General features: G+C 44.6%; 1 protein-coding gene across 1 annotated transcript; it reads right to left on the bottom strand.

Annotated features, from left to right (window-relative positions):
- Window positions 1-6,565: 6,565 nt before the first annotated feature.
- Window positions 6,566-9,630, bottom strand: CXCR4 (C-X-C motif chemokine receptor 4). The gene is made up of 2 exons (XM_007952497.2): window positions 9,616-9,630; window positions 6,566-7,609 (listed from the first exon to the last, which is right to left on the bottom strand). Exons 1-2 carry the CDS (start codon window positions 9,628-9,630, stop codon window positions 6,566-6,568), a joined length of 1,059 nt encoding a protein of 352 aa, XP_007950688.1.
- Window positions 9,631-12,430: the final 2,800 nt, after the last annotated feature.

The following is a 12,430-nucleotide window of genomic DNA, read 5'->3' as shown; positions in this document are numbered from 1 at the left end:
TTACCATTTATTTTCCATAGTGGAATGGTAGCACGGGAGATGGCAGCCTACCAGGGACTAGAGAAGAAACGATGGAGTCTCTGCCATTGAGAAGCTGATAACATAGTAAGAGAAGAAAACAAATAATCAAACAGAAAGATGTGTACCTGATATCAAAGTAACATTGAAATAAAAGTGGAAGAGAGTTGTATGAGTTCAATAAGAAGGCAAAGAAATGAGACCAAGTAACAGAGGCTAAGGAGTTCCTGGATGGTGCAAAAGATTAACACAGTTGGCTCCTAATGGAAAAGTGGGAGGTTTGAGATCACCCAGAGGCACATCAAAAGAAAGACCTGGTGATGTACCTTTTTTTTCTCTATTGTGATTTGGGTGAAAGTTCACAGACAAATTCACTTTCCATACACCAGGTCACATACACTTTGTCTCATGACATTGACTACAATTTCCCACAGTACAACAGCTCCCCTCCCACTTCCTCCCGATAGTTACCTCTTCCCTGTGTCCTTCCCTCCATGCAACCCTTTCCCTCCGAGCTGTCTCCTTGTACATACACAGCCCTTCTATTCTCCCATGATTGTTCTCTCCAAGGAGTTTATCTACCTAATGTAAATGTTCACTGTATATGCCTGTCTTTTGTTTGGCTGGAAGCCACGGAGTGGGTTCAATTCCAGACCTGAAGGGCAGCTAGGGGCCATAGTGTCAGTGGTTCCACCAGGCTCTATCAGACTAGCAAAATTGGTCCCCCCCCCCCCCCAAATAATTCTGAGTTTTGTTCCCCATCTTTCTCCCACTCTATCCAGGATCTCCTACACAGATCCCCCTCCCAGTGGTTGACAGTGGTAGCCAGGCACCATCTAGTTCTTTTGGTCTCATAGTCATATAGGCCGAGGATTGCATGTGTACCAGTCGCTTGACTAATGGCTTCTATGTGTCTTTGGTTTTCTTCATTCCTCTTTGCTCTGGATGAAGAGAGACCCATCATTGCATCTAGATGGCTGTTTGCAAGCTTTAAGATCCTAGTTGCTACTCGCCAAAGTAGGATGTGGAACAATGTTTTGTGTAGTACGTTATGCCAATTGAGCTTGATGTCCCCTGCAACTATGGTCCCGAGCCCACAGGTCCAACTGCTTGCTCCCTCTGGGTAGCTGGCTGTGGCCAAGAACCTTGTCCCTTGTCAGCTCTACTATATACCTGGGAATTCTTATAGAACATACGAATACACTTGTAGAAACATTGTCTGCCAACCCTATACATGGACTTGGGCACACTCCCCCCAGCATAGACATACCTAATAGTTCAGCCTGTCTACCCATTTATCTACCCGTATATCCGTGTTTGCCTTCACTGACAATGCAGTACTGTATGTGCAAAAGGGTTTATCTTTGTTGTCTGTACTTCCCATGTACCTCTCTCTGTCTTCCTCTTCCTCAATGTTACTGTGTTGATCACTTACATTTGGTACATTGCCCTTCTCTTCACCCAAATCAATAATTGTCTCTACTTATCTAACTGTTACCTTCCCTTTCCTCCCACCCCTGGTAACCAACAAAGAAAATTTCCTTCCATATATAAACCTTTCCTTGACTTTTTACAATAACAGACTAATACAATATTTGTACTTCTGTGATTGACTTATTTCACTCAGCATAATGTCCTTCAAGTTCATCTAAGTTATGTGGTGTTTTGCAGATTCTATGTTATTCTTTAGGGTTGCATAGTATCCCATAATTAGGTTATCCATTCTTCAGTTGATGGACACCTAGGTTGTTTCCATCTTTTGGCTATTGTAAATAGTGCTGTGATGAACATGGATGTGCATATATCTGTTCTTGTCCTGGCTCTCACTTCTTTAGGATATATACCTAGTAATGGAATGGCTGGGTCGGATGGTATTTCTAATTCCAGCTTTTTAATGAATCACCATAGTGCTTTCCGCAGTGGTTGTATCATTTTACAGTCCCACCAACAGTGTATGAGAGTCCCAATCTCTCCACATCCTCACCAGTATTTGTTATTTTCTGTCTTGTTGAACTTTGCTACTAGTGCTGGGGCAAGATGGTGTCTCATTGTTGTTTTGATTTGCATCTCTCTAATGACTAATCCAGGAGCTCTGGTAGCATAGTGCCTAAGGCACTTGACTGCTAACCAGAAGGCTGGCAGTTCAAACCCACCAGCCACTCCTCGGAAGGAAGGTTGGGCAATCCTACTTCCGTAGTGATACTGCCTCGGAAACCCAAGAAAGGGTCACTATGAGTCGGGTTTGACTCGACGGCACATAACAACAACAACAACAATGGCTAATGATAGTGAGCATTTCTTCATATGTTTGTTGGCCGCTTGAATATCCTCTTTGGTGAAGTGTCTATTCATGTCTTTTCCCTGATGTACTTTTGAAAAATCAGCCACTGAAAACACTATGGAGCACAGGTATACTCTGACACACATGGATCACCATAAGTTGGAGTTGACTCAAAAGCAACAGATTAAAGGAGGCTAAAGGGAAACTTTGGGACCATGTTGGATGATACCGAATTCCCCATGATTCATGCTATTTCATAGAATCAGGTTGGTTGGTTGTATCCTTGCTTTAACAGTACTTTTGCCCCATGATCCTCACTTTAAAAAAAGGTTTCTCAGTCTTGAGCACTACTGACATTTTAGGCTAGATAATTCTTTCTTGTGGGGGTTGTCCTGTGCCTTTATTATCTTTAGCAGCATCCTGGCCTCTACTCACTGGATGCTAGTAGCACCTCATCCCCTCCCTCAAGTTTGAAGACCCAAATGTTTCCAGAATTGGCCAAATATCCCTGAGAAGCAAAATCATCCCTGGTTGAGAACCATGGCCTTACAAGGATTCTTTCTGACTTCTTTATGGCCCAGAATAGCCAATCTCTCTCTTATGGGTAGTCAGTGACAGTCATTCATCCAACTCCTTACAGATCTTTCCAGCACTGCCCGGCCAAGCCACATTGGCAGCCAGATGGGAAGCCCCCTTCCAAGAAAGCTGAGCACATCTCCACAATGCAGTCTGCAACACCATAGTTCTAAGCATTGGAGGCTGCCTGGATGATTTTTGGAGGTAATCTGACGTGGGAATAATAATAATCTAATTTTGTTTGTGGAATCTTTACTAAAGATCTAACAATAAGCTAGGAAAAAGTCATGCACACTTAGATTCATTATTTAAATAAAGTCTGTAAGGCATCCTCCTAAAAGAGCACCCCAGAATTGTTATTTTAACACAAACGTAGCCATAAAAGGGACTAGAAAGTCCATGGTAGGGGGAGGTGAAATGCCAACTGACGGTTTAGTAAAACAAATGCTTTGCAGGATAAAAATGTCCACTTTGCTGTTGAGTTTCAGGCTTAATGTCATTGTAACTCAGATGTGATATTTCTGCCATTATTGGCAGCATGCATACAATTTAAATATTTTAGCTCCTATTATACAACTGGATCTGCATTACTGACCTTCAAGGGCCCCATTCATAAGAGATGAGGAAAGGGAACAATTAGCTACTTCATGCAAGGGCTAGCCAGCAGACTGGGTTTCTTCACATTGTCAGACAAACCACGATACAGGGAAGGCTTTGGAGCAGCTCAAAACACGACAGGGTCGGGAAAGAGAATGATTAGGGGGCAGCCTTTTGGGGCGGACAGAGAGAGAGAGAGAGAGAGAGAGAGACACGAGATGAGGCTTTTTTTTTTTTTTTGCACAAAAAAGATATACCACCTTTGTTTCACAGGAGAATAAAATCTCCATGAAGATTGGTGACACTGGGAATTTTGTTTCTGCTCAATTCCTTTTGTTGTGACTCCACGACATAGGGAGAGGAATCTGGGGCAATGAGTTTTCCAGCCAAGATGAGAAAGAGAAAGAATTCATCCCAAGAATTTCTCCTATTGTCTCCTTGAGAATAAATATTTATAGAGAAAGTTCAAGTGAAGTCTTTTACAATGGTCAATGCTTTAAGTCTAAGCCTTTGAGAGAGTACATGTAAAACTATGTTTGAATGAAGGGTGATCTAATTAGGCTCCCAGGGAAAACCAAGAACCTCAAGATAATTTCCTATCTGAAATCTAATTGTATTCTCAAGTGGAATAGGACTACTACTCTGAATTATACCAGATCCATAGACTGCAGCAAAATGTACAGCCAAATTGGATTCTATTTTAAGTAATTAAGTTATTTCCCTTCACAGGATCTATAATTTGCCTTGAACAAATGTGATTTGCCTCAGAAAGATAAGACATTGCAATTTTTCCTCCAAAATGGATTTTCTGTGCCAGAAACAATTACTAAAAGTAGCCCAAATACTGCCTTCATTATATCCTGGTGATTATCTTTGAGTGCATGCTGGGAGTGCCCTGTTTGTGTTCCAAAGTGAGGTTACGTATGGGTAGCACATTTAGAAATTATCTGTAAATGGAGACTGGAGCTGAAATTTGCTCAAGAACCTGGAGCTTGCACAATGATAATGTAAATAGCTATGAGTGATATTACACAAGATTCCAAAATCTTGTGCAAAATCAGGGCAACGTGGAGCTTGCTTCTTTGCACCGTTCTTCTGAACTCTAAAGGTGCCAATATTAACTTGTAGCTGCTTCACTGAACACTTGAGGAGGTGCTAGGTATTGGAATAGATTAAGAATAAAAGTATTCATTTGCATAGAAGATGTTGCAAGAACTCTTATTTATTTTGGGCATGGTTAATTTTGTGAAGAAAACATTCACTTTTGGCATTATTTTCAGTAACAGTTCAGTTGATTTATGACCAGGTGTTCTGGGGAACAGTAGTGGGTAATGGTTACTAGCAAGAGCAGGGAATAAGAAATTAAATCAGCTTCTGGAGAATATGTGAGACCCTGGGCAAGTTAAAATCTTTGAACCTGTTTCCTTAACTGTGGAAAGGGGGTGTCTATGTGCTGAGGACTTTAGTTTTCATCTTAGTCACTTTTAAGACTAAGTAAGGTGCACCTAACCCAAGCCATGGTATTTTGAATTGCGGTGTTGGCTAAGAATACTGAAAATACCATGGACTGCCAAAACAAACAAATTGGTCCTGGAAAAAGTGCAGCTGAGAATGCTGCTTGGAAGCAAGATTATCCAGAATCTGTCTCACCTTTGGTCATGTTGTCAGAGGGGATCATTCCCTGGAGAAGGGTATCATGCTTGGTAAAGCGCAGGGTCAGTGAAAAAGGGAAGGCCCTAAACAAGATGACACAGTGGCTGTAATGATGGGCTCAAGTATAGCAAGGATTGTGAGAATGGCACACAATCAGGCGATGTTCATTGTATGAGTTGGAGCCGACTTGACAGCACCTAGTAACAACACAAGCTGAGGAGTAAATGAGAAAAATGTCCATTACTTACATGGCCCAAATGTAGATGGTATGCTTTATACCTGGGAATGCTGTTGTTGTTGTTGTTATGTACCGTCGAGTCGCACCCAACTCATAGTGACCCCTCCTTGGGTTTCCGAGGCAGTATCACTACAGAAGTAGATTGCCCATCTTCCTTCCGGGGAGTGGCTGGTGGGTTTGAACCGCCAGCCTTCTGGTTAGCAGTCAAGTGCCTTAGGCACTACGCTACCAGAGCTCCCTATACCTGGGAATAGTAGTAGTAAAATCTAACCTTTGTATTGTGTATCTGTTGTTCTTTACACACATTAAATCCTGAATGAAAACTGTCTTCTATAGGAATGGGTGCTAACTGGACATTTCTAAATTTCCATTTGAGAGTCGTTGAAGTATTAGATTCTGAAGTCACATAACCTGGTTTCAAATACCGTCTCCGTCACTAGCATGACTTTGACCAAGTAACTTAGGCTTTCCGTGCCTATTTCCTCATCTATAACATGTTAAGTAATAATAGAACCAGAATCTATCATAGAGTTGTGATGGGCATTAAATATTACAATTAAAGTACTTAGACAGTACCTGACATATTATAAATATTTCTATTATTGTTATTTTTGTTTTCTCACAGTCAAAGGAAAATCAGTAGAAATGAGAACATAACACCAAGTAAGTTTATCATGTACTTTTATTACCAACTTAATACAAAGACTGTACATTGTAGATTCTAAAATCAACTTACTCCTGAAAACTGAAAAACCACCATTTATATACCACTTGAGGCTTTGGGTATAAGTGCCATCTTCTACAGAAAAATCACATAGTATAACCAAACAATGTATCAACAGGAAAAAAAAAAGTTCCACTGGAGTAGAGAGATTATTTATGTACAAACAGCTAAGAATCACTGCTAGCTTAATGTGATTCACTACACACTCTGGAATGTTCAGTTTCCTTTACTACAGTCCTATAGTCAGATACACAGCAACTAAGAATTTGGCCACAGGTCCCGCCTAGACGCTCATCAACATGAAACAAAAAATACTCATATAAATAAGTCAATTAAACCTCACAACAACTAAAAAACACAAGATAAAATCCAACAGTCAATAAAAACTGTACAGCATTGGTCAGTCTTTTATATATGAAAAATGTGTAACTTAAAAAAAAGTTCTGTATAGTATTTTAAAAAGTCTTTTAAATCAGTGTTAGCTGGAATGAAAACTTGAAGATTCAGATTCAGTTGAAACAGAAGAATGTCCACCTCGCTTTCCTTTTGAGAGGATCTTGAGGCTGGACCCTCTGCTCACAGAGGTCAGTGCATGCTGTGCAGAGGTTTTAAATTTGGCCCCAAGGAAGGCATAGAGGATAGGATTCAGGCAACAGTGGAAAAAGGCGAGGGCCTCAGTGATGGAAATCAACTTGTGCACTGTATTCTCAAACTCACAGCCTCGGTTGATGATTTCCAGGAGGATGAAGGAATCGATGCTGATCCCAATGTAGTAGGGCAGCCAGCAGGCGAAGAAAGCCAGGATGAGAATGACTGTGGTCTTGAGAGCCTTGCGCTTCTGGTGGCCCTTGGAGTGTGACAGTTTGGAGATGATAATGCAATAGCAGGACAGGATGACAATCCCTGGAAGGATGAGGCCAACCATGATGTGCTGAAACTGGAACACAACCACCCACAAGTCATTGGGGTAGAAGCGGTCACAGATATATTTCTCATCCGATTTACTGACATTAGCGAAGATGAAATCAGGAATAGTCAACAGAAGGGCGGGTATCCAGACGCCAACATAAACCACCTTTTCAGCCAACAGCTTCCTTGGCCTCTGACTGTTGGTGGCGTGGACGATGGCTAGGTACCGGTCCAGACTGATGAAAGCCAGGATGAGGACACTGCTGTAGAGGTTGACCGTGTAGATGACGTGGACTGCCTTGCATAGGAACTTCCCAAAGTACCAGCCTGCCACAGCATCAACTGCCCAGAAGGGAAGTGTGAGAACAAAGAGGAGGTCCGCCACTGACAGGTGCAGCCTATACTTGTCAGTCATGCTTCTCAGTTTCTTCTGGTAACCCATTACCAGGATGACCAATCCATTACCCACTATGCCAGTCAAAAAAATGATGGAGTAGATGGTGGGCAGGAAGAATCGGTTGAAATTGGCGTTTTCTTCCCTGAAGCAGGGTTCCTTGATGGAGTCATAGTCACCTGAGCCCACTTCCTCCGTGTCATTATCTATAGTGATGAGCTGCAAAGAGGCAAAGAAAAGGCCATTTACTTCCAAGTTCATCAGGCAAGTTAGAAAAACGTTTCCGGGATTTACAAAAGCAATTTACAAAAAGCAAGTCAGTCTAGACTTCGTTTAGGAATGCTAGTAGTATTATAGAATGTTACAACCCAGCTACCCCCAATCACTTCATCCCTCTTGAGTAGAACCAATTACAAAGTTCTTTGTTTAGAACAAAAGTGCGCTGAGAGATTCTGAGGTTTCAATGCCCCATCTTTGCTAACTCTTCGGCCCTGCCCACTAGAGGAAAGACAAAAAAAAAATCATGGGAGAAAAAAAACAAATACAAAGAGGCCACTCCCAGGCTGCGCGAGAGTGGGGGTAGAATCTAGTGTCTGGGATTAGCATTCTATACGAAGATTCTCCGGCAAAGACAAAAGAAGCTGGAGGAGTACGGGAGGGAGGGGGGCAAGATTCTTTATCCCCTAAGGCACAAAACCGTTTTTCCCCACGCTTGTCTAAATACAAAGCATTCTGTACTCCAAGCAACATGTGGTGGGGAAGGAGAATGCCGCCTTAAAGCAAAGGAACTTGGGGTGCTTGGAGCTCTGGGCGTGTGTTTAAGTAGGGAGTAAATCGGTATCTCCACTCCTCAGCCCTCCGAGGTGTGAGTCGACATTGCCATACCTATGTTTATCACTTGGCGCTTTTGAGACGTTAATGAGGCGCGGCATTTTCCTGGTGGAGAAGGTCACGGGGTTTCGGACCCATGGTCCTCGCCCTAAGTTTCATTTCCTCACTCTCCAGGGTCCCTTCAACCCCACCACTGATTCAGCTTATGGGGTCGGAGTTTGACAGCTGGAAGGCTACAGGATGTGGACAGGCGGGGGGGGGGGGGGCTCAGCCAGTCTTCCAACCCCAGGCTATCTAGGCGCCCACGGTGCGAAGACCAACCGCTGGTAGGCAGCGGCTCCAGGGGTTCCTGCAGCTGCACCGCGGGCTCAGACCCGCAGGGTGCTGGGGAACGACTGGGCGGTTCCACCCTGAGAAACTTTGAATTGCGCGCCACGGGAGGAAACGAAAAGCCTCACTAGAGCCAGTGGGTTTCAAAGGCTCCAGGAAACCACCGACGGTTAAACGGCGCAGTCGGGCTCTGAGGGAGCCAAACTGTCTTCCCGCAAGCACCTGCCCGTCTGCGCGACGACGACTGAACAAACTCAGGTGACCTCCCAATACTCTCCGCTTCCCCGGCCGCGCGCACCTCCAGGCGCTGCTGCGCGGTGCCAGCTCATATCCCTTCGACCTCTGCAACATCTCAAAACTCTCGAGCCCTGGGGCCCACCCTGTAGCAGGGAAGAGGGGGTGAGCTCCGGACGTCCAGGTCTCCTCTTCAATCCCAAGGCGCGCGGTCTGCTCTCAGACACTTAACTAATGTTCTTCCCACTAAGAGCGATGCGCTCGCCTGAGTCGTCCCCATCATTTGCCACTGTGACTAAGGACTGGCACACCTCTGCCCGCCATTCAGAGTTAAGCAAACAAGCTCCAGAAGTCCAGAGCGGTCCCAGGCGCCTTTGCTCAAAATCAATCTGGCGTCGCACAGCATCCCTCTAGGAACTCAGCTCTGCCTCTAACTTTATGTATTTTAACTCTCTTCAAGAAATCCTCCCTTGACCAGGAACTGGGTCTCGGTGCAGCGTGGGTCCCTTCTCCGCACTTGTGCACAGACAGAATTTTCTATGTTTTCAAACAGAGTGCAAGTCCGGTGCGCGCGCGGGACTCAAGGGGGAGACACATGCAGTCACCGGAATGGCCGTTCCAATCTTTCCTTCTCTACTTACAGAGAAAAAGATTCCAACTCTTCCCTCCGGTGCAGCCCTGCCCACGAAAACTCCTTTCAATGTCTCTCCCCCTCTCCCAAGAACCGGCACCTCCTACGTTAGGATTGCTTCTGCTTGCTCGGAGAGGGGCTGCGTTCTAAGTTCATGCATTTGTACGTTTAAGAAAATGCAGGTTGAAAGTGGACTTACACTGATCCCGTCCATGGTACCCGCTTGCTCTTCAAGCCGCGGTGGCTACCGGAGAACCCAAGTCCTCAGGGTGACTTTACCACCAGCTGCCTTAGCTAACAAACTGAAGTTTGTGGCCGAAGCTGGACTTTTATGAAAACACGCTAAGCCGGCGGCGCATGCGTCGCACAGGCGGGCGGGTGGGAGGGGCGGGGAGAGGGAGGCGGGGTAGGGAGGAGAGGGACAGACGCGGAGGAGGGGTAGAGGGGTGCGTGACTCGGGAGGAGTAGACCTGGGAAGTCCCAGAGCGTCTGCCGCTCAGCTCCGGTCAAATTCGGACTCCCGGAAGGGCGGGGGTTGGGGGTAGGTGGGTGGAAGGGCTGCTGGGAGGCGTCTCCAAACTTGAGAAAGTGGGGTGCACCTGGAGGGAGGTGGGAAGGGCGGGTCAGAAACGTGTCCCTGAGTGGCGCATCCATCTTTGCTCCCGTGGGTGGAATTCCAGATCTGGGAATTCTGCACATGGAGATACTGAGGCCCAGAGAGGGAAAGAGACTTACCGGAGTAACCCAACCAGTAGGTGGCAGTGCTGGAAAGAGGGGCCAAAGCGTATGACTCCATGACAAGCACTTTCATCAGATTTCTTCAATTTAGGAGATGAGTAAAGATCCTTACTTTGGAGCACAACTGTATATATGTACACGTTCACAGTACCAAGGTCAAGTGTTGGCAATCAGAAAACATTATCAGAAGAAGGTAGAATTTGAAGAGGGAGAAGAAAAGAGGTGATGTAGAAATAGATTTGCATTCCTGGCAGGAATGTCAATATTATTTTGTGTCTTCCAGTCCATTCCTATGCAAGGTGACCCTATACAACTGCTCCATAAGGCTTCCTAGGCTGCAGTCTTTAACGGAGTAAATTGCCAGGTCTTTTCTTCTGCTGCTGGTGGCTTGGAACCTCCAACCTTTCAGTTTGCAGCCGAGTGCTTAACCATTGCTACACCAAGGCTCCTTAGGAATGTCAATGTTGTTGTTGTTCATGAGTAGCACTTTTCTTTTTTTTTAGAAATTACAAAAGTATGCTTTACAATAAGATATGTAGTGAATACTAGTTCTGTAACAGATCACAAGGTACTTTCACATCATCATTCATTCATTCTCACAACCCCGTGGGATGGCGTTACTATTAACAGATGAAATTATTCAACATTTACTGAGGGCCAATTGCTTGCCAGGCTTTATTCTAGATGGTGGGGATAAAGACATGCACCCAGAGGTAACAGGCCGGAGGGATAAAATATCAGGGATGAAGCCACGCTTGTATCCTGACCTGACCAAACATGTGGCGTCTTCCAGGACTCTTGGTGGAAGACAAACGTTGGCACGGGTGATAAATGAGGTGAAAGAGCTGAACGAGGCGATGGTGGTGGTGGTGGTGGGAGGAGGCTTGGGTGTTTAAACTGTAAGTATTGGGTGCCCCGACAGTGCTTTCCAGCCTCTGGTCACTTCCCGCTGGCGCGCCGGACCTGGGTGGGGCCCGGGAGCGAGTGGCAAGTAAGAGGCTGGGCGGGGAAATGGTGAGACGGCAGGCGGAGTGACTGCCGGCGTGACAGCAGGAACCGAGGTGCCAGCGTTGGCCTTGGGGAGCTACGGCTGCGAAGTGTCGCGGACCCTACACACCTCCAGACCCATGACAGCCAAGGAGAGGATTTGTCCAGAATGGACCCTAACATATCCCTTCCACCCCCCTCCCCAATAAAACCATGTCTCCTTTTTCTGATCCTGTTGCCCAGTGTTTGTGAAGGTCCCGTCTACTCCGCTGTGTCATGGATGATTTGGGAAAGCTGATATTGGGGACAGGAGGTGGGATTCTCAGAGGCTGCCAATTCAGGACATATAGATAAAATCATAATATTCATTATGTAAAATTTTTAAAAAAATTCTTTTCAAAGCAGTTTTACAGTTTTTAAAACATTTGAACTTGAAGACCTTCAAGTTTTCTTAAACTAGGTATGGCAGGCATCCAGGAAGAACTGGCATTTCAGACTGTGAGTTTCTTTAACTTGGTAGTGGCCAAATCAATATTTTTTGACCCTGTATGTTACCTGCAGTTCCCCTCAAAATTCCTTCCTTCGCTGTGGCTAAAATGTGAAAGTCTGAATCTTCCAACCTTTTCCCAAAAGGGAGAGAGGACAAATCAGGGGTAAAATGGTTGGCACAATCAATATTTGTTGATTGTTTGCAGACAAAAAGAAGCTCCTTTGTTTATCTGAGGGCCCTTTTACGCATATCTGCTAAAAGGAAGCAAGATAATTAAAAGAACAATGAAGTGCTATTTTGTGACCATCAAATTGGGCAAAACTTTTCAAAGATAATATTCAGTTTCAGGATTTGATAAAGCCAGTTTTCTTTAACCTCTCTGGAAAGCAGTTTGGCTGTATTTAGCAGGAATCTTAGAACAGTGATTCTGTCGGAACTTCTCTGAAGGGAATAGGATTTATGACACAAATGTATTCACAGAAGCATTATCTATAACAGTGAAATGTTTGAACATCCCTAAATGGCCACTGCTAGTGGAATAGTTGAGAAGATTTTGGTACATCTACAGATGGAATTCCATGTGTCCTTGAGAAATAGTGTTTGTGAAAAAATTGTAATGACATGGGAAAATGCTTATGAATGGTGAGTGCAAAAAGCAAGATTCAAAAAGTATGTACAGTGTGATCTCAGTTAGTTAAAATGTGCATCAGGAAAAGACTGGAAGGAAAATCAAAATATTTATAAGGATTTTCATTGGGTGCAGGATTATGACATTATTTTCTTACTTTACTTTCTTCTG

The sequence above is a fragment of the Orycteropus afer genome, unplaced genomic scaffold (genome assembly GCF_000298275.1).
Source record: "Orycteropus afer afer isolate SDZICR_OR568_19922 unplaced genomic scaffold, OryAfe1.0 scaffold00342, whole genome shotgun sequence".
NCBI lineage: Eukaryota > Metazoa > Chordata > Mammalia > Tubulidentata > Orycteropodidae > Orycteropus > Orycteropus afer.
Note: the sequence above shows the minus strand (reverse complement) of the source record. Positions and strands in the feature narration are given on the sequence as shown.